Source organism: Oryzias melastigma, linkage group LG13 (genome assembly GCF_002922805.2).
Source record: "Oryzias melastigma strain HK-1 linkage group LG13, ASM292280v2, whole genome shotgun sequence".
NCBI lineage: Eukaryota > Metazoa > Chordata > Actinopteri > Beloniformes > Adrianichthyidae > Oryzias > Oryzias melastigma.
The window spans coordinates 28,996,735-29,019,171 of NC_050524.1; the positions used below are offsets into that span (position 1 = coordinate 28,996,735).

Below are 22,437 nucleotides of genomic sequence, written 5' to 3' on the forward strand. Positions count from 1 at the left end.
ACGCCACGCCACGCCACGCCACGCCACAGAGAAGCAGGCTGGCTTTCATTTGGTGTGTTGCTGGTTTGTTTTGGCCTCTTTTACCCTTTCTGTCCTCAGCAATCTTAGGTTGCTGGGTTTTCTTATGTTAGTTTGGGGATGAACCTCAGTAGTTTTGATTTGCAGGCTTTATTTATTAATGTTTATTTATTTATTTATTTTTCCTTAGGTAGACTTAGGTAGACAACTTCAACCACTTGTTCCTCTGTCCTTGTTCTTTTAATCTTCCTCACCACTCCACCCTACACACCACCATTCTCTACTTTCTGGCTACATTCTCTCCAACCACAATTTAGCTAATATCTTTTAGATTATGTCTGTAAAAGATATAACCTACTTGTGTGCACCTCCCTCCACTCTCATACATCCCCGTATACTCCTCTCTTTTCCGGAAAACTGTGTTCACCTCATACATGCAGATATTGATTGATCCTGAGAGAGTAGCCTCAGTATCAAGCAACTTTCAGGAGATAACGTCTCTGAGCTTCTCTTCCGAGTAACATCATTCCGTTTCTGATGTTGGGCATTGATGTTTTTCACAATGTGGGGTCGAATAAGGATGACTCTGCAGTCAATGATCATTCTGTTGCTTAAAATACTTATTTTTAAGTCAAGTGGAAGGATAGATTACTGTACATGCAGTCACACTCACTGAGCACTTTAATTTTTGTTAGATTATTATGAAGCAACAGAATAGGTTTCCATTCAAAAGCTTGTTTGACTTGATCATGTGAGACAGTATAAAGACACTTTGAGTACCAATATATAGAAAAACTCTAAATTACTATAATACAAAATCAAACATATTAGTGTTTGGTGACTGATTGTTCTGTTGTAATAATTCTTCTTGGAAATATATCTATCACCTGGAACATCCAGGGAGGAATCAGAAATTTTAGAATCAGTAGCAACAAATTAAAACCTTTTGTTGTTGACATTATGAAAACGTGGCAAACTTCAATTGGCAGCAACCGATACAGTCAGAAAGACAAAAGTTTTACCACCATATTTATTGTGATGTTGAGATCAAACTCTGATTCACGTTTTGTGCTCAGTTTGTTTTGCCGGTACCTTTTATCATCTCAATGAAACTTTAACTGATTTTGTTGTGGAAACAAACTGGAAGAGTTCTTGCACGTGTTTTGTTTTTAATATTTTTAGGTGGTTTCTGTACTTTAAAGCTGTGGTGCACCCATTTGTCAAAGTGTGCTTGGGTAAGACATTGAACCCCACATAGCTCCTGGTGGTTATAGGTTGGCTTTAGGCAGCATAGCTATGTGTGGGTAGATGGGAGTGTGGCTCTAAAGCTCTTTGGGTCTTCAAGGAAATTAGTGAAGTTCTGAAGTGCAGCCCTGGTGTAGAGGTAGAGCGGTCAACCTCTGATGGTTATTGGTTGGTGCCAGTGTGTGAATGTTTATATGCATAGGTGAATGGGACTGTGACTGGAAAGCACTTTGGGTCGATGGTAAAGTGCTATAAAAGTAACCACCATTCTACTTGTAACTGTTTGAGCTTCTAAAACAACACAATTTGCCTTTTTGGGTTATTGTTAGAGGACATAGGATGGTGACACTTCTGCTTCCAGGGAGCAGACTGACTTTGCCAAAGTGATCTAATGGTACCATTAGATTTGTATGTAGACGCTGCTTGGGCCAACAAACCCAGATTGTTGGTCTTCCTCTGAATCTGAGCAGTACTCACAGAAACAACATAGCGTAGTTAGCCTCTAAGTATTCATCTGGATCTCAAATGAAACCTAACAACATTAGGTGTGCGGGCAGTCGTAGATCGGATGTCATTGGTAAATGGATTGTGCCATCATGGTCACTTAAAGAGCCAAATTTAGAGGCCAGATCCGGTAACTAATGTTAGAGTGGAGTGAGGGTAGATCTTTATACTAATGTGAAACGGAAATCCCACCATCATTATTTACTGGGTTCAGGAATTAATTATAAGTCATGTAATGACGAATTCTAATAGCACGACCCCAAAAGAGACTTACGCTTGTAAGTGAATGTGCTGTTGATGGTGTGCATCTCCAGACTTTGGTCCTTTGTGATAATCTGACAATGAAAAACTTCAGCTTTGGCGACTCGATCTTATGGACATAATCTTTCTCACTGTTCGCCCAATGAATCCTTCAGTGGAGTTACTCCCATCTCTTCCGCTGGGATGACATCAAGAACTCATCTGTCCTAAGGAGAAAAGCAGCAATCAATACTCTTTAGATTACACATAAATGACCCCCTAATTCATATCAGAGGGCCAGAGTTCAAGCCAATGAAGAGGATTTGTGCTTTGTGAAAAACTGATAAGGGTTTCTCAGATCAATAGATCAAGCAGCTGAACGCCACCCTTTTGATAAGGTGACGTTAGGTGATCAGGAGCTTTAAAAAAACAGCCTGCATTGGTGCATGTTTTTAGCTTAGTGATGGCACAGATATATCATTTTGTAGTTTATTTAATTACTAAAATATATTTATATTTTACAAATATTTTGCTTTGTGGCAATATTAACATGATGATTTGTCCAAACATTTAGTTAATCTTTTTCATATATTCTTCTTTTTGTTTAATTCTTTTTCTGAGTTTCTATTGGCCGGATTGAGATGTGGCAGTGGGAGGAGCAATACAACTTCCTGGATGATTCCATAGGAGGAAGATGGGGAGAACCAACAAGTTTAGTCTTTTATATTGGCTGTTTCTTTTGATTATTTACATTTTTTCTTAAGGCCTGAGGTAAGTGTTTTTCTGTTTAATGTCATAACGACTTGTAATTTGTCTTTTTGGTTAATTTGCTTAAGTTTTGTTTGTATTTAGTAGTTACCTCCCTCTTGTGTCCATGGTTTGATCAGCCAGTTTAACCCCTCCCTAGTGTTTCCTGTTGGGTGGGTCTGTTTGGATCATTTGTTTTATTTCCTTAGTTACCTTTTGTACAGTTGACCCCATTTTATTTTGGGCCCATTTAAAAGTTGGTATTTTGATATGTTGAACATTTGAAAACTGTTTTTTGAACATCTTTTTTCTCCTGTGGTTCAGTCTTTGCATGGTCCATTACATGGCTCAAACAGACACTTTGTATGGAGTTTTATTTTGGTGGGCGACACAGTTCACATAAATGCAAAAGACACAACACAATGACAAAAGTCGAAGTACGATAACAAAAAAAAAACGTCCGTTATTAATTTCCGTTGCGAATCATTTCTGTTGTGTTGTGGCTTTGGTGATTGTGGTTCGACTATTGTCGTTATGCTTCTGCTTTTGTAGTTGTGCTTCCACTTTTGTCGTTGTGGTTCGGCTTTTGTCGTCTTCCTTTTGCTTTTGTAGTTTTGCTTCCACTTTTGTCATTGTGCTTCGCCTTTTGTCATCATGCTTTGGCTGTTGTTGTCAGGCTTTGACTTTTGTTGTAATGCTTCGGCTTTTGTCGTCTTCCTTTTGCTTTTGTAGTTTTGCTTCCACTTTTGTCATTGTGCTTCGCCTGTGCTTCGCCTTTTTTTCATCATGCTTTGGCTGTTGTTGTCAGGCTTTGACTCTTGTTGTCATGCTTCGGCTTTTGTCGGTGTGTTGGGGCTTTTGTCATTGTGCTTCGGCTTTTGTTGTCATGCTTCGGTTTTTGTTGTTATGCTTCGGCTTTTGTCGTTGTGTTGTGGGTTTTGTCGTCATGCTTCGGGTTTTGTCGTCATGCTTCGGCTTTTGTAGTTGCGCTTCTGCTTTTGTTGTCATGCTTCGTCTTTTGTCTTGTTGTGGCTTTTGTTATTGTGCTTTGGCTTTTGTCGTTATGGTTCAGCTTTTGTAGTTGTGTTTTGGTTTTTGTCGTCATGCTTCGGCTTTTGTTGTCAAGCTTTGGCCTTTGTAGTTGTGCTTCTATTTCTGTTGTCGTGCTTCAGTTTTTGTCGTTGTGTTGTGGCTTTTGTCGTGCTTCGGCTTTTGTAGTCGTGCTACTGCTTTTGTGGTTGTGCTTCCACTTTCATCATCGTGCTTCGGCTTTTGTGGTTGTGTTGTGTCTTTTGCATTTATGTAAGCGGTGTCAGCCGTCAGACTTGTATAAACAGCAGGGAGGAAAACTCAGGGGCATCCAGGGATAAACTTGATATTTCATTGTTCCCAAGTTGGATTCTGAGGGCTAAAGAGTCATTCTTGACAATGCTTTTTGGGTTGGACAGTACCGGTACCAGAAAAGTCTCAGGTAGATCATATTGAGTTTTTGAGAAAAAAACAGCAAAAAATTCTGACGTTATTTCTCAAACTGAAAGGATCAGATATTTTTAATTGAAAAAGAAAAACTAAAAATCCTCACATCATCAACAAACTCATACCGGAACAGCGCATTGATCTGAGTTCAGATCAGCGTCAGTGGGTGATTTTAAATGGAATTGGAGACTTGCGGGGGGTGTTGAAAGAGCGAGTGCATGAGCGTCCAGCAGAGAGAGAAAGAGAGAAGGGAGAGAGGGAGGGAGGCGTTGCATCAAGCGGCGTGCAGCAGCAGCAGCAGCAGCAGCAGGCTTAGACTTCCATTGTTCCCGTTTCATCACAGGCAGAGCTCTGTGCCCCCCCTCAAGAGGCAGGACAGGGAAAGACTGGTTCATCTGAGACCTGAGGCTTCCTCCCTAAGGATTATTTTTGTGGAAGGAGGAGCAGGAGGGACTCCTCAGCTGCTGTCTTGTGTGCGCACACAGTCCTCCGGACTGCCTTTGGGAACTACATCCACATCCAGCCGTATCCGTGGCGATGGGGCTGCCTGGTGGAGCAGCCGTCAGTCGTGGGGGTTTGACGAAGGCACCGGCTCTCCTTCTCTGGAGGTTGGGACTGCTGTGTTTTTCCGTCTGGGCCCTGGATGCAGAAAACGCAGAGGAGACTAAACCCCTGTACATCTGGAAGACAGGTAACAGCCCCCCCCCTTCCTTTTATCACCTTCAGCACTACAGCATGAATGAGACTCTCTCTGCCAAACACACACTCTCCATCTGACGCACCACTGTTTGTGGACAGAGCACGCTGGAGGAGCGGGTGAGCTCTGCTGCCACGCGCTGAGAACCGCAAACATGCACCAGCGTCTTTCTGGTGGTTTGAATCTGAATGTGGAAAGTTTTTCTCTCATGCTCCGTTCAGGCGAGCGGTGACGGTTGATGCTCTGCAACTGTCCTGCTACAGACCAGTTTGCTAACATATTTACTGCAGTCTCTGATGGGAACGTCCCTTCACCTCCAGCTGGTTCTAGCTGTGTTTCCCTAGAAGGGGGGGGGGTCTTCAGCAGGTTCTGCTGGACCCATGGGTTAATCACAGAAAAGAAACAGGATTAATGTTTAATGCTTTAGCTTTTTTGGGGGGGTTTGTTTGACCACATACCTGTAGTGGTGTTTGCATGCGGATGGTGCAAGTTTTCTTTGTGTTGAAGCGGCATGCGTGCAGACGCTACCGGTACAGTCGGTGTACAGTCACAGCACGGCGCCGGACTCCCTGACGTGGTGCTCGGGTGGTGCCGGTTGAAGCTCATTCACCGTGAGACCAAAAGCACGTGGTGTGAGGAGGACACAATACTGGTGCACGGTCCAGTGAGCGTAGTGAAGGAGAGGAAAGGCAGAGAGAGGGAGGAGAGGGGAGTGGGGGGGTGCAGGAGTGATGATGATGGGAGTGCGGAGGGGGGGACGGGTCTCCAGTGACCCATCAAGAAGAGGTGCAGCTGCAGATCAATGTTTTTCCTCTGCAGTTCGCCCTCTCAGTTCCTTGTGGATATTGGACTGGTTTCTACTGGAATTCTTTAACCACACCCACAGACCCCCCTGTTGGGAAAAGTGAGGACCGTTTCCTCGGACTGGGACTTCTACATCCGCGACAGGACTCCGGTCAAAGAGGGACAAGACAAGAGGAGCAGTTTTTAACCATTTATCTGCTATTTTTCACACTTTACAATGCCAACAGCGAACGTACAGATAGCGTGCTTTTTTCTCTCTCTGCGCATGCGCTCTGCGCATGCATTCATCTCCGTAGGACCCCTGGCTGTCCACTAAAGGGCCTGAACAAAAATAAGAAAAACAGTGCAGAATTTACAACACCCCCCATCCTATCTACTCCATCCCAACCCTGTCAGGCCCCCCCCCAATTAAAGGCTGATCCATGGCGAGAGTTCTAGATTTACAGAACCAGTTCTGGTTCATTGGTTCTCCCTTTTAGCCAATTACTTATCTTTATTATCAGAAAAGTGGAAAAAAGAATAAATTTTTGGTTAAAAAACAAATTTTTTAAAATAAATAGTAAAATAACATAAAATGATTAAACTTCTGAGGACAGTATTTATTAAGACAACTAAAAAATTGTTTTTTTTCTATGAGTCCTGGAACAGTTTACACTCATGGGACATTCATGGACGGCAAAAACCTAAAAAAAGACTCATTCTGTGCTGGTTTATGAGGAGGTGGGGGCGGTGGAGCTCCCTATCTTCAAAGACCGTCTTCATGAACTCCAGCTGAAGGTGACACTGATGAGGAGAAAACGTAAAAAAAAAAAAAAGGAAAGTCAGCGAGTTTCAACTGCTGGGAAGAGAAAAAAAAAGCAAAATTTGATTTTGTTTGTTGTATGCTTTGCATTTAAGAGAAAATGCTTCCAGGAAGCTTGTGGTTATATGTTTTCCAAATGTTTTCACATTTTTAGAATATTTAAATTACTTATGCATGACTTTCTTTAATTATTTCATTATTTTTTTTATCTATAACAGGGCGAGTATAAGAAGGGATCATCAGCTGAGCTCAAACCATTCACAACAAAGCAAACAGAGTGGTAAACAAACAAACAAACAAGCCCCGTCGCTGTTATCACATTTGTTTTTGTGCTGCAGCTTCATTGTTCACACCCCCCCTCCACCGCCACCACCACCCCTTTCTGAGGAAATCCTCCGGTTTTACATCCCTCTACCTCCCTCCATGTTCGAGCAGCCAGCAGATTAAGGGGAGAGAAACCAGAGCAGATTGGCCAGACAAAGTTAACCTAGATACAGTATAGGCATGTTTACATGTGTGTGTGTGTGTTTGTGTGTTGCTGGCAGGACTTTGTCAGCACTGTCAGCAGCAGCTCTCTTTTTGTGGAACATGCTGTGTTGTTGTCTTTGATGGGACCATTTTGCTCAAAATCCCCTTTTTTTGTACTATCACACGCATGTATACGTGCACACACACCCTAACATTCAAGGCGTGACAGAAGGGTGTGTGAGTTTGTCTGGAGCTCAGCAGGCTTTCATTGGATGTACAGTTTAAATGAGATGCTGATGTTTAATCCGCTGATGTATGGGTGTCGAACCATTTCATCAAGTGCTGCAAATACTGGTGCACGTGAGGAGGAAACCGCTGGAAGTGTGTCAGCTGGCCCCTCTCTGACTCTGAGAGCGTCTTCTGATGATCCGGTGGGGTGACATATTTACTGCAGTCCCTGAAGGGGACTTCCTTTGACCCTCAGATGGCTGCTGAATGGGAGTGGTGGTGATGGTGGGGGCAGAGATTTCCACAGAATGAGAGGGGGCAGCTGCCCTTCCTCAGCTGCTTTGTGCTGAGATTGAACACTTTTCCTTTGTGTTTACTTGATGACATGTGCACTATCACGGAGCGTGGGGGCAACATCAAATACAAAAAGTCTCAATGTGGATTTCAGAGGACAGGAAAGATGGCAGATGGATCAATAGTGGCTGCTGTGGACACAGATGTGGATGCTTAGCAGCTTCTTCTGACAGGTCTGTAACTAGAAAGACGCGCCCTGCCATCGCAGGCTGTCTTTTTTGCACCAGGTGACCAGTCCTGTCCACCCCATCTTTGGCCAACAGTAGCAGCATCCCCCGTGACCCTAAGCAGGAACAGAAGACAGATGGGTGGTTTAAACATTAGCATTCAAACTTTTAGCCCAGCACACACACTTTTTAAGACCCACTTCAATTAAAATTGTGTTTTTGTCACGTTCTTGTCAGGACATAAAAGAAGAAGACAAAGCTTAAAATTGTATTTCTGAGCATTTCTTCATTAAAATAGTTGTGAATCAGGAGCAGTTGAAGAAATTCTGTTAGAAAAGCTTGTAGCTCTGACTATAAGTGCCACAATAACTCCATTCTGATGCATCCACTTACAGACACATAGCTCCGTGTACGTCTCTGTTTTCCTAGTCTGAGCCACCATCTGGATCAAAACTGTTCGGCTGGATAGCTAATAATTACTTTGGGGTGTGAAGGGCTGTAAGCGAGTGAGAGAAAGTGTAAACAAAGGCCCAGCCAGGACATTTGGTTTAAAATTGGGTTTGTCTGCAGTTTCCAGGGTGACCCCACCTGTGTTTATCCACATTGGCTTAAAAAATGCCTGGACAGGGGAGCTAGCTACAATGCTACGCCTGTTCACCAGGTGACTGGCTAGCGTAGTGAGCCAGCCCACTGAGCGCCCACTTAAGCCAACCTGGGAAAACACCATGGAAACTACGGAGAAACCCAATTTGGGCCCACTTGGCTGTGTTAGATGGGAGGGCTAGCGGGAAATGAGGGCCGCCTTACTCTGCGCTAACACTCCTGTCCACAACTCAGAGATGAATCTCTAATAAACTCCTGCCGCTCTGCTAATTTATGTCCTAGAAAATGACAAATAAAATGTTTTTTATTTTTTTATTTTGGCTAAATGAAATCCAAATTGACTAGGAATGCTTTTAAACTATCAAAAGAAGATCTGAGTGGGACTTTAAAGGCCCTAGCTAAACAGGCTGTTAGCCTGGGGAACAAATGCCTTTTGGCAGTGTGGGCGGATGAGGCGTGAATAGAGAGGATGACTGCCGATCCCAGTGATGGATTTGGACAGAATTGATGGACGATCTTCGTCTTCATCAAAACCCTCTCTTGTGGAGCTGTTGGCTGAGCTCTTCTGCCGCGCACAGACACCGTCTCTGTTGCGGAACTGAAAGCCTTTTCCAGCGTTTTGCCCTCCCTGGGGGTGTCCTGTGAAGAGCACATGTAGAGACGTAAACAAACAATAACAGTCTTAGCGATGTGGGACGGTAAACATCTCCATGGTTACTCAGGTGCCACCCCCCCCAGCTGATGACTCCAAACTGCCCACACAAACACCAACCCTGAAATTAATTGGGAGGCTGATCTGTGGTGTCATCTTTGGGAATAGCCAATGAATGAAGGCTGTTGAGGGGTTGTGTTAACCCCCCCATCCATTGTTGTCATACTACAGTTGGGCTCTCTGCTCCAGATGCTCGTGTCCATGTGGCACACAAAAGACAAACATACGACCCGCTCTTTGTCTCCGCAAACACCCACCAGCGCACGCCCCCTCCTCCTCCTCCACCCCCTCCAAACGCACGCCACTGAAACCTTTCAACCAACAATAATGCAATAATGGGGGGTGAATTAGAGCGCTGAAAGGCAGCTTTTGAAAATGACTGAGTGCAAGGATCAGGCTGGAAGGTGCAAGAAGGTGTCAGTAGTGTCACCTGATTGAGTATTGTAGGAAAATGAGAAACGTCAAAAGAAAAAAGACTAAAGGAAAGGTCCTTTAAGGTCACAGAGATCGGCTGACGTAACAAAACAAGGCTTTGGTTCGACGCTTATGCTTCTGTTCATTTGGGTGATTTTGAACTGTGGTTCCAGGCGTCTGAAGAAAAGTATTCTTCATAATTCAGTTTCACCGTAAACACAAGAATGAAATAAAAAGGTAAAAACGAGAGTAATTTTATATAGGAAAGAGATGATGTTCATACTGCAGCCAGGCAGGTGGTTACTCAGGTAACGGGCTTAGGTCACATTTCCATCTTTAGATTTGGGTCAGTTCCACACAGGCAGCAGCCCCCCCCCAGATCTTTAGGAGCCTGTTAGTGTTGGACAGAGGTTCCTCATGGTTATTTCTCTCGCTGGTGTTAGTGGCAAACAGTATAGACTAGAACCTGAGAATGAAGAACCACCATGTGGATCACAAACAAATGTAATATTGGGGTTTGGAGGTCCATTTCCATTTACCCTCTAACCATAGACTACATCGTAGACTATTTTTGGATGTTTTTGAAGTTCAGTGCTAGATGTTTATAGACCATGCTCAAGCGGTATTGGTGGCCATATAAATGGGCGTGGCCAGGGTCGCTTTGAATTTGATAGCATGCTGAACCCGCCAGTTTAGCCAGCTCATGCATCAAGGTTGGAAATATTTTCTGACTAGAGTTTGATCTCACACTTTACTAGAGTTTGAGTGTTTGGTGGTTACTATGACAGAGGACCTGAAGGACCAGATGTCTATCATTTATTAGAGACATTGTTTTTAGTTGTTCTGAGGTTACACCCACTAACCTCTGCGTGTTCGTCGATGAGGAAGAAAGTGACAAAATACTCTTGGTCTCCGCCATGAAAGACGACACTACATAAAATGGATTCCACAAATATACCGCTTTAGACGGGTCATGTGTGCCTTCAAGCCAATGTTTGACAGGAGAGAGGAAAACCCCCCAAAGGCTTTAACACCTTATATGGTCATCTTTACAAAATCTAAGGTTAAAGTGGTCAAAGTACTGATGAGGTCTTTGGAGCATACCCTAACTGGTTTCTACGGGTCTGGAGCTCCATGTGTGTGAATGAAATAATGCATTCATCAATTTGTTAATATCAAGGTATAAAAGTATACTTAAGTTTGACGATTTTTCATTTTTTGCTACATTACATTTGCTTAAGTTTAGCTTTTGCTATTTTTATTCCTTGTGAAAAAATGTTCTTACATTTGGACATCTTAGTCCCCCACAACACTATTTTATAACACCTTTAATTTACCTGGAAACACCTGCCAGCTAAATAACAAAGCACACATCATGAAAAGGAGGAAGCTCACACATCAACACTCATGCCGCCAAACCAATTCTCCACCGAATCTCAGCAGCTACAGTGAGCTAGAATGATGGCTGTACATGCAGGCTCACAAATAGTGAACCCACGCACAAAGCAAAGCTGTCAGTTCAGCTAAATTTGATGTTTTTGTGAGCAACCTTTACATCTGAGATGGAAAAAAGACTCTGCCTCCCTGTGCTGCAGCTGATTTCAAGCATTTTTGAGCCATTTCTGATGAATTTACAGCTTCCAAAGCAAACAAGGTAAAGCTTGAATATTTTAAGGCACATTTACTTTGACTTTCAAGCCTCAAAACTCAAAAAAGTGCAGAATCTAATCAAACATTCTGAGCTTTTTCTGGCAACAAAATCCATACCAACGAATCAATAAGCCAAACTGCTGAACCGGTGTGCCTCTAACCACAAGTATTAATCTAAACGTAGTTGTTTAAGCCACTCAGGAAACCTAAAACGTGTTTACAGTAACTAAACACCGGGAATACATTTGTTTTCCATCAGACTGATGGGATGAAGTTCATAATTGGAGCCTGTGCTTGCAGAGAAAGGAGGAATGTAAAGCTCAGATACTTCAAAAGTGCTGAGATGGATTTTAAAAATAGATGAGAGCTTTGATGTTTACAGCCAATCACGCATGAGGAAAGCAGCTGCAGATCCATGACGGACGCAAGCGGGTTTGGTCACTCCTCCGCAGGACGTCCTGACAGTTTACATGAACTGATCAGATTCTCGTCTGAAGTCATAAATCAGAGACCATCGATCTGTGCGTGACAACATCTACATTTGTGTTTTTATGTACTCTTTTGTGGCACTAATGCAGCGTTTTCACCCCCCTTGATGAGGACTCAGTGGGAAACTCAAATGTTGAAGCTGAATTGCCTTTGTTGCTTTAAATGGACACCTGAGTGTTTGTGTGGAAACGGAGCAGGAGGAGAGCTGGGGCTGAAGGGGGGTTAAAATGTTTGTTTACCTCCGGCTTCATGGAGGGCCAGATTGCAGTCATTATTCTGCAGGAGTCTGAAGAGCTTGAATTCAGCAGTTATGTTGTCACCCTGAGTGGAGAGGGACCGGCTGTGTTTGCACATGTGTGTGTGCGCGCACACGCGTGTGTGCTCCTGCCAGATCTGCAGTGAACCGTGTCTTTGTCTCCATGCTTTCTATACCTGTCGGGAACAGAAACCTTCACACGGAGAGCTTGTAAGCGTTGCCCCCATCTTATTTAAATTAAAAAAAAGAAATCTACCCTTTAGAGTTTCCCCTTTTAAGCCGTACAAACAACTACACAAATGCCCATTTGCTTCTCACTTTCAAGCGTGTGCCTCGTTATTGTGGTGCGGGGGATCGTGGGGGAGGGTGCTGCTGTCAGAACAACACCAACAGGCATCGGACACGGAGAGCCTCATTATGCAGAAGGAAGGCGCGGCCCATCCAGACAGGAGTGCAGCCGAAGACAGCAGCGACACAACGTCCACGTGCACGGTCATGCTTTGAAGGCGGCCTCCATTACCTAAAGAGAAAAGTTTTACCCTAAAGTCCGTTATTCATTTTGTTACTACAAATTTACAGAGAAAATCTGAAATAGTTGTCATATAACAATCAGTGGTTCAGTAGTTCTTTCCTCTCCTGCAGTGGAGTCAGCGCAGTGCTGACGACAACACAAAACTCATTTATTTATACCCAGAAGCAAATCATAATGATGATGTGCTGTTGGACTTGTTCGACTGCATTTACCACAAGGGGTGTAACGGTTAATTGACTTTATTGATTGATCTTTCAATCTGTCTGAGGCAAATTATTAATCGACTTAAATCGTTTCAAAATATAATAAATTGAAGTGATATTAGAAAATTGCATTTGAATTGAGACATGGTAAGTTTATATGACTATAATGTAAAAATGACCATCACAGTGGTCAACACACATGTGATGGCAGCAAAAAATGATCAATCCATCATTACAGTCCAATGTGAGGAAACACTTTGAATTTTACAAGGATTTGTGACCATTCAGTCTGGTAGAATGTGCTACTAATGTTCCATTTGTGTTATTATGGTGTGAAAAAACAACAGTGGGCTGAAAACTATGAAACTAAAATGTGAATGGATAGGCAGTAATTCTTGTTTACTTGTTTGTTTGTACACAAATTAAACTTACACTTATTTATCTTACATGAAATACAAGGAGGACAAGGAGTCACTCTGGTTGAATTTTTGGGTAAAGATGTCCTGGAATGATTTTGGGTCTGTCAATCGAATCCTTCAAGATTAACTGTTATCAACTACAAATCGTATTAGCAACCACAAATTATGATATGAATAAAATATTTGTCAAAATTAAACATTAAACCCCAATTCGACAAAATTGATCATAAGATTTTGATTTTGTAGTAAATTTTACTACTAAAACTAAACCCTTTGTGTCAAGATTTTGCCCCCATGCCATAGGGTGTACCTCAGGGTTCATATTTAAGACTTCTTGTGATTCTCCTTAAACACACAGGGATTCAGAATTTTCCCTATTACGCAAACAACTTTCAAGCACATTGAGTCTCAAAAAAGAAGAGGCATCTTGGGGGTTTGAAATCATGGATGAGAATAATTTATGAAACATAAATTACAGTGAAATAGGAGTGATGGAAACTCTGGTTCTTCATGGCCAAACTGAATACTTTTGATTGTTACAAAAAACTCAAAGTATCTAATTTGAAGGTGAAAATGGACTCCTTTTATTCATTAAAAACAGACCTTTTCACTCTGATTGGGATTTTGAGACAGACATCCACACCTTTGCTGCTATTAATGCAAACCTGCGGAGGTTTGTGCTTCAGTGATTGCCTAAATGCAGTTGATACAAAAGGCTGCTGCTGTTTTTAACCAAAGCTAAGAAGCTCAAACACATCACCTCAATTTTTAGCTTCATTACTGCCTGCACACTTTTGAATCCACCTCTTTTGTTTGTGTGGTAAATCTTGGCGCCCGCTTTACCTGTCTGAGCTGTTGCAGCCTTATGTCTTCTCGCGTTTTCTTAGGTTGACTGATCGTCTAAGACCACATCAGGCAAAGGGGGAGCTTAGAGTAGACCGCACTTCTGGTATAGTTCTAAAACTTCAGACAGTCGTCTTTACTGTCTATTATAAAGCCTGTTTTAAATTTGTATACATCATCTGTGATGTTAACACAATCACACCCAAAGATATTTTATGTACTTTGCTAGATGTATGTATTTTTATTGGATTCTATGTAAGTAAAGTTGGACTATACGATTTTCACAGAAGTAGAACATTTTTCTTTAGATCAAAATAAATTTGAATTATGTCAAATCTCGGCATGTGTCTTGACTCACGTTAGCTGACTGAGCCCTTTACTCTCACACCAAAGATCCGATCAGTATCTGATTCCTTGAGATATCCGATTTTTCATGTGACATGAAGACAGGATAATCCAAAGTCCTTTATCCGATGACTGTGGTTATCCAATAATGAGATACTGGATTAATGCATGTAGATTCATGTGGTAACAGGAAGTTGAAAGTTTAGTCATTTAAACTTAAATAAGTCAGAAAATGGACTACGACATGGACTATCAATTACATTTTAATTTGTATGTATCTGATAAGTTTGAGTTATTGGACTTTGTGGGCATGTAAACATGTTCAGTGGCGCCGGCAATCATCATTATTTAAAAAGCTCACTGAATAAAAGATCAAACCCGCCACTGCAGTGTGGCGTCTAACTGAGATCAAAGTCTGCTTGAGCATAATGTCAGAGGGTCTACGCTGCCGCTGAAGGGGGGGACTCACTGAGCGTTGTCCTCCACTGACAACTGAGCTGAATTTCCATCCAGCAGTCCTAATTGTCATGGTTCACACATTCTGACCAATCCCCTCCATAACATGACTGCTGAAGTGCGGGGGCACCCAACTAAGCACATTACAGCAATTAGCCATGCTATCTTGCTGTCAGATAAAGCTTGTTTACTGAACTCACGCTCCCGGTGAGGCTGCTTAAGACTTCGGAACGTGGCACGGGATTGACCTAAGAACCATAAAGAGCTTTCCACCAACCTGCTTCCTTCAGTTGACCTTCATCTCACCCTCTATCAAGGAAAAGCCATTCAAATCTCACAGTCCGCAAAGAGATGAACCGGTTACCCTCTGTTTTGCCTTTAAATTGGAGTTGAACTGAAATGTGGGGGTGTCGCAGACCAATTACAGAATGAATCGTGTCAGTCAACAGGTTTTCTGCTGCAAACATTTCAGTGACTCATTCTTTTATGGATAAAATACCCTTCACATGCTGCGTCTCACATGCATCATAAAGGGATGCGTGGTTCTGTCAGCCTATATGGAGGTAGGCAACACAGAGTCTTTGATGTACTAGAGGAACACAGCAAAGTGCAGATGAGTCATTGTTCATAATGACGAGCGTGAAAAATTAAGTATATCCTATCGAGGTCTTTTTATTCCACTGGTAATGTGAGCATGGGTGTGAGTTTCCATTACTGTTGTGTTTTGTCTGTCAGGTGAAGATATGAGGTGCAACAGCATGAACACCCACTGCTGTGCAGATGGAGCCTGATTACACTGATCCACCATCTGAGGCCACGCGTCAGTTCAAATACAAGTCTGCTTGAAAGACACAAAAGCCCGGGTGACCGCTGGCTCATGCTGTCTCGCTCTTAAACCCAAAACAGACTGTCATGCAAGTCATTATGGAGAGGAAAGACATTTGCTGTGTGCGTGGTGGTGGTGGGGGGGGTCTTCTTTTGGATCAGGAGGAAGTGTGATCAGGATTAAAATACACAATGCTACAAGCTTGATTGGCAATTTCAAATCCAGACTCCAGAATTGCAAATAGGATGTCAGTTAAAGGAGTGAACTGCAACATCCCGAAATCTTTGGGGGGTTTGACATCAACGACTTTGATAAAAAAAAGTTTGATCTTTTCTGATTGGTTAGTTTGTTTTATGAATTTAAAGGACATTTTATTTTATGCTGTCCAAAAGGGCATTGATAAAAGCACATATTCATCTGTATATCCGTTATACTTTTTCTACTGGATCATAAACCAATGAATTCATATTTAAGCTCAGGTTAAAAGCAGTAATAAAAAGGAAAAAGAATGATGGCTCACCAAACTAGACCCACGATATGACAAGAGAAAGCGTTGTTTTTGTCTTCCGTTGGTTAAAACCTTTTGTAGGATTATGTTAGCTGCACTGGGAGGATCCTGTTTGGCACAGGGAGGCTTTTATTTTGAAAGAGCTTCAGTCAAAATTGAAAATACATTTTCACATTTTGAGAAAATGCTTTTAAAAAAATATTTCATTTTTTTTAATTCAGGCTAAAACAGAAATATTATAATGAATACAAAGCAGTATCACATTCTCCTGAAGGGTAAAATAAGACTTTGTGGTTACTTCTGGGTCTTAATCAGTTAGAACTATTGGCCTAAATTGCTCTTTTATTACTAAAGCTTGCAGACCTTAAACTGAAGCCAGTTCTTTTTTGCATCAGGTGAGTCAAACAAAGCAAACTTTATGAGTAAAAAAATCTGGCAGTGACTCAGCTTGTCTAATGAAATGTTTAATAATTTTGAAATTACGAAGCCCTGGACATGAAATTAAACAAAACATAGTCCCTCATACAATTAGACTAATTCCAAGTTCACCTAGTTTTTGGAACCAGTGGAGGAGGCAAAACCCAAATATTTAAGATTCTCCGTCGTGTATATTAGGCACTAGAGCTTGAGCTTAATGCTGTAGTAAACTGTGTACTTAGAATAGTGCAGTCATTAATCCTCAAACTTCTCCTTTCAAGCTCCAATTCATGAATGTTCTTTTTTTTTTTTTTTAAAGAACCAAACGTTCTTTTAAAAAAACAACAGAACAAGTATTTGTTCTTTCTTAAAGCAGGAATTTTTGGGTTAGCAGGAAAACAACTTCATAAACAGAAGTTAAAACGGTGAAAGATCTGACCCCTCTTCTACTTTAGGGAATTTTAGGAGCAACCAAAAATCCTGCAGACTGAGAGGACTGAGTTCTACTTGAAACATCAGGTATAAATAAATCGCATGGACTGACATCAAAAGTCAGGCCGAGGCAAATCCTTGCTGAAGGAAATCTGTGTGGCTTATTAAGGATCCACAGGCCTTAGTGTTCATCAGGATTCAGTCTGTGCCTGAGCAGGAATTTGAAATGAGACTTTCATGTTTATGCAAAGTTGAGTGTCCAAGATGTTCATCCTTGTGCACCGACATCTGTGACGTCTGTACATTTTAAGCCCAGGCCTTTTTATGTCATCATTAATGGGAATACTAGTGTAAAAAAAAGCTAACAATATCATAATCATGGGACATTGAATCAAGGACCAATACACAGTATGAATTACACATGATCATGGCACTCATTAATCTCTTTCCATAGAGTAGAGTTTATAGGTTCCATTGCATATAAAGTCCTCATTGATGACATGTTGTTAACGTTTAACTTAAAACAAGAAAAACAACTAACTAAATCCAACAACCTTGACTTTGGTAAACATAAATAGACCATAAGCTCCCACAATGCACCTGCCCCAGGCCTTGCAGTAAGGCACGTGTCAAAGTCAAGGCCCAGGGGCCGGATCTGGCCCCCGGGTAATTCTATCCGGCCCACCAGATCATTTTATTTTATTATTATTAATGACCCGATGTTATCTAGCGCTCATTTCTAACTTGTATAATTTTGACAACATATATATTTTTTGTAGAGTAAAATATTGAGAGTTATTTAAGGTTTAAGTTGATTAATTCTGGAATAATATTCATGCCTTTATGTGATTCATAATTATGTTAAAAAGTTACGGTTTTAAAGTTTTAAAAATTGGCATTCTGCTAGCTTTTTGGACTATTTTGGCATTTACTAAGATTTTTAGGCTATTTTGGAGTTTATGCTACATGCTAACTGTTTTGGCTACTTTATTTTTTCTTTTTTTTAAAAGTTTTTTTAGGCTGTTTTGGATTTGGGCTTACATGCTACTTGTTTTGGGTAATTTTCTCCCTGTTTTGAGGTATTTGAAAGTTTAGCTAATTTTTTTTAGCTACTTTCTAGCTGTTTTGGCTAAACTAAGTTTTATTATTTTTTTTGTTTGTTTGTTTTTTAGGCTGATTTGGCATGTAGCTAATATTTTAGCTGGCTATCAGCTTCAGGTTTTTTTCTAGCTATTAGCTTCAGTGATTTTAGCTATTATCTTACGTTTTTAGCTATGAGCCTCAGCATTTTAGCTATCAATTTCAGCATTTTCAGATATCAGCTCTAGCATCTTCAGTGGCCAAATTCAGCTTACAGCGTTCACACTGGCATTATCTCAGGTGAGGCTATAGATCTAGGGAATAATTATGTTAAAAAGTTATGGTTTTGAAATTGAAAAGTTTAGTTTTAGAGAGTTCAATAAATGTTAATTATGTTCGGTGTGTTTTGGGCTCTTGCGTTATTGAGTTTGACACCCCTTAGTAAGGGATGGGGAATGCCAACATTTTTCACATAATATCAATGCTTTTATCTTATTCCACGTTAAAAAACACGTTACCACTCTTTTTAAATATTTTTTGTATATTTACTTCCATGAAGGCATTCTAAAAGCAAAACTCTTGATGTTTTTTATTCATACAAACCAGAAGTCTACGAATGTTTCCCAACAGAGGGAAAGAGGAGAGCATGACCCCATCCTGCATTTGCTTCATTCAAAATTTCAACTATTATTGTTTAAAAACGGTCATCTGTTCCGTTGCTTTTCATAAATCTCTAATCGGTGTCTTCTAGCAGACAGCAGCTGGTGCAGAGAGACTTTGAGATTCACTGGCTGCTCTCATGGTGATGTTAATGTCACAATGGGTCCATTTTTTCAGTGCTTAAATAAGTAGTTAACAGGGAGCTCACAGCATTAGCTTTAGACAGGGAGGTGTACAAGTAAGCCTCATCCATTTTTCAGTAAAACTTTCCTGATCTCAGTACATTTTTTGTTCTGACTTCTAATAGGATGGACTGATATACCATGACACAAGACTATCTGTAATATGCCCGAAACAACTTATATCCTTAAATGTAATATCTAAAACTGGAAAGAAAATTGCATGTTTTCTATTAGCGCTGTGATATTGTGCTATTTTAAAAGATATCTACTCCACAGGGCTGACCAATTGGAATTGAATTATTAATACTAAAGAATCAACCTGCTCATCTGTAATTTTGAAGGTTGATATATAAATGATTAAAAATGAGAGTCAAATATTTGTACTCACTAATACAGCTGTGATCCAGAACACACAATTTTATTTTCTTGGCATAAACATGATTAAGTCTGCGGTGCAGATTATTTGTGTATCTCATTTGCATCAGATGGTTGTTTATCGTTGACATTTAAAGAAAATGGATTTGCCTGTCCAATTATTTTTAACACAAGATTTAATTACAAGATACAGTGCTGAACAAAAGCATTGGACACAGGAATAGTTACTGACTAATAGACTAAATGCTATAGCTGTGCTGTACTCTCAGATTTCTGCTTCAAAGAAAGTTCCTCCATCGCACTATCAAGACTTTCCATCAGTTGCACATGTTGAGGCACATTCACACCAAGCGTGTGATGCACAGTCCACCATTGGCTAGTACGCACTGCAGTAGCGGTGCAGGACATCCTTAAGCCGAGGATTGTTGTTACTCAATGTAAACGTTTTTAATCAACGAACTGAACATAAGACGTTTAAAGCACTGAAATGAATCTTCCTCTGCAAAAGCTCTCGGTTCTCAGGAAAGAGATGGGGATTTAGACACATGACCCCCACCCCCCACCCCCTGCCGATTATTTTGTAGGCTAACCCTATTTTGTTGATGGGATTGTCCTTCAGTGACACCAAGGGTGTTTTATTCCAGCAGGAAATGCAACCTACATTTAAATTCCACCTCCGGTGTTAATGTGACACATGTGATGGATTTGTTACCATGGTAACGGAACTGCACTGTAAAAACAAACAACTGTCACTGAAATGAGGAGGAAAGCTGGATTAGTAAAATGAAACCAAAGCCAGCGTCGCACCAGCAGAGATGCTGACTGATCCTGAACTGAGCTGACCCCTACTTTTCCTGCTAGTTACAGACAAGCATGCGCGTGCATGTGTGTGTCTGCTGCATGCAATCGATAAAGCCCATGACACTGCGACCGCCAATGATCCACCCACCAATTCATGCAATCCAAGCACGCAAATCAACACTGGCTCTAATCTGCAGTGCAAACGCTGTATGTGTCGGCTCACACGGTGTTCATTCCGCTTTCATTAGAAAAGCCAGGGTACTAATACTCTTGAGTAGTGAGGCTATGACTGTCACGAACACACTTCCCGTGACTGCAGTTCCTTCTGCGCTGTCCTCAGCAGTCAGTGTAAAGGTCACATCAGCTCATATTAGCACGCATATCTCAAATGCAAGACTCTACAAAAAAATACTACAATATAATTTGTAGAAGTTTCTTAGAGGGAAAAGTAGTTCATCAAAAAAGTTACAAAATTAATGTTGGTTTAAAGACCCACTCTAATAAAAATTTTATTTTTGCCATTTTTAACGTTCTTTTTTTAATGATGAGGGGCATGGATTAATAAAATTAAGTTTAAAATTACATTTCTGAGTATTTTTTTAATTCAAATTGTGTGGATCTGAAGCAGAAAAAATATTTAGTTGGAAAGAGATTGTATTTGTTACATAGAAAATACACTGGGGGGAGTAAAACTCCCAACTCCACTCAATTCTGATACACTTGTAGACAGCTAGATCCATGTACGCCCAATGTAGGCTTAAATCTGTCCGACTAACTATTTTAAGGTTGGAGGTGTGAGGAGCTGTAAGCTAGCAGTAGAGCGTGTAAACAGAGAGCTCTCACGAACGGTAGAGGAAAGTGGGGGAAAGTGCGGTCCCGCCCACAACTCAAAGGGAAATTTTAAATTAACTACTGCCGCTCTGCAGAAACTATGTCCTAGAGAACAATAGTATTTTAAAGTTTGGCTAAAAACTCCATAATCACAATTAAAAGACCACTAGGAATGCTTTTAACATTAATCAAAATATTATTAAAATGGGTTTTTATGGAAACAAAAGCCATAATACATCTCTTTTAGGAAGAAATGGTGAGAAGGAGCCAAATGCAGAAGAACATAGCCAATATAGAATCAAAAACTTTAACAAAAGTAAATAAAAAAACTGAAAAAAATATGAAAATAGTGTGAAAACTTGAAAAAAGGAAGAACAATTTCACAACAAAAGAACCTGACAGTAAGGAAAACCTTAAAAAACACTGAGGGTTCATGCTCTAAAACCAAAACAGCTGTGATTATTTAAAGACTGAAGAGAAAACACAAAACCTGAAATTCAAGCCTAACTTTAAATTGTAGCTTAAACATAAGTAAAGGTGCACTAATCCCCACAGCCTGATTCAACAGTCGGGCTTGTTTGCCTGCTGTGCTCTGTCCAGAGCTTGTCTTGCAGAAGTGTGCTGGCTCACGGTTCAGTGGACTCTAAACGTGATCTCTAAAGCTGCTGAGGCGCCGTTTCCTAAAACTACAACATTAATTTCCCCAACCCTCTGGGATTGCTTGTCGATGGCTGAAAAGAGCTCAAAGTTAAATCTCGCCTTCAAGCAAAACTGCACACAGGATTGTGTTTCCAACCTTAGTGGACATTTTTTTTTTTTTACTTTTTGTAGGAGTTTAATGTAGTATTTCATGTGTCTGTCTAATCTAAATCTTCCATAAAGAGGGAGTTTTCCTCTACACTGTCACTCTTTGGTTTCTAAGCACAGAGATTACACCAAAAACCCTTAGATGAGGATGATGTGGCACGGAGTTACCTTCATTAGAGGTAACACCTTCCTCACTCAAGAGCACTGGCAGGAGAAACCCTACATGGTCTGAGAAACCGCTCAGCAGGAGTGAGTGAGCGGCATGTGAGGCGTGGAAGAGAGTCCTCGCAGAGTTGAAGGTGAGGCCGAGGCGGAGTGGGGGTGGGAGCAGTCAAGTAAGCTCCAGCAAAGCTTTGCGGTTTGTGGTCAGCGAGGAAGAGGATGGTGGACAACTCAACACACACAAATGGGAAATTCTGGCTTCTACTTGCTGATTTAAGCTTCAGTGACATAACTAGATTCACAGGCTGAACTGACCTAATATGTGGAATTTGACAATGATCAGACAGAAACAGGAAGCGGTCCAAACTGGAATATGATCTAAAAGAAAACACTGTCATTGTTCACCAATCACAGCAGGATAAATATTTCACTAGCATACTTATGTATAATACATAAAGTTTATCTGCTCTTGCCATCAAAACATGTAGGGTAAGAGCACTCTCCCACAGAATTAAAAAGCATTTGTCACTGATTCTGTGAGGATTGTGGGCTTTGGTTTATTTTTTGTCAGTAATGTTATGGGCTTTGGTCATGTTCTGTTTTGAAGTGTCCCTCAGTCACATCAGTTTCAGGTTGGTCAAGATTTACTGCTGTCTTCATTTCAGTTAATAACCCTCAGTCTAT

General features: G+C 41.0%; 1 protein-coding gene across 2 annotated transcripts in view; it reads left to right on the forward strand.

Moving 5' to 3' along the window:
* Positions 1–4,748: 4,748 nt before the first annotated feature.
* Positions 4,749–22,437, forward strand: part of thsd7aa (thrombospondin, type I, domain containing 7Aa) — a 59,601-nt gene continuing 41,912 nt past the window's right edge. For both annotated transcript variants that reach the window (XR_002917516.2, XM_024259558.2), the window contains exon 1: positions 4,749–4,921. Coding sequence is in view for 1 of the 2 variants with exons in the window: in XM_024259558.2 (XP_024115326.1) it covers positions 4,768–4,921 (154 nt within the window). In the remaining variant the exon portion in view is untranslated. The remainder of the gene's footprint in view (positions 4,922–22,437) is intronic.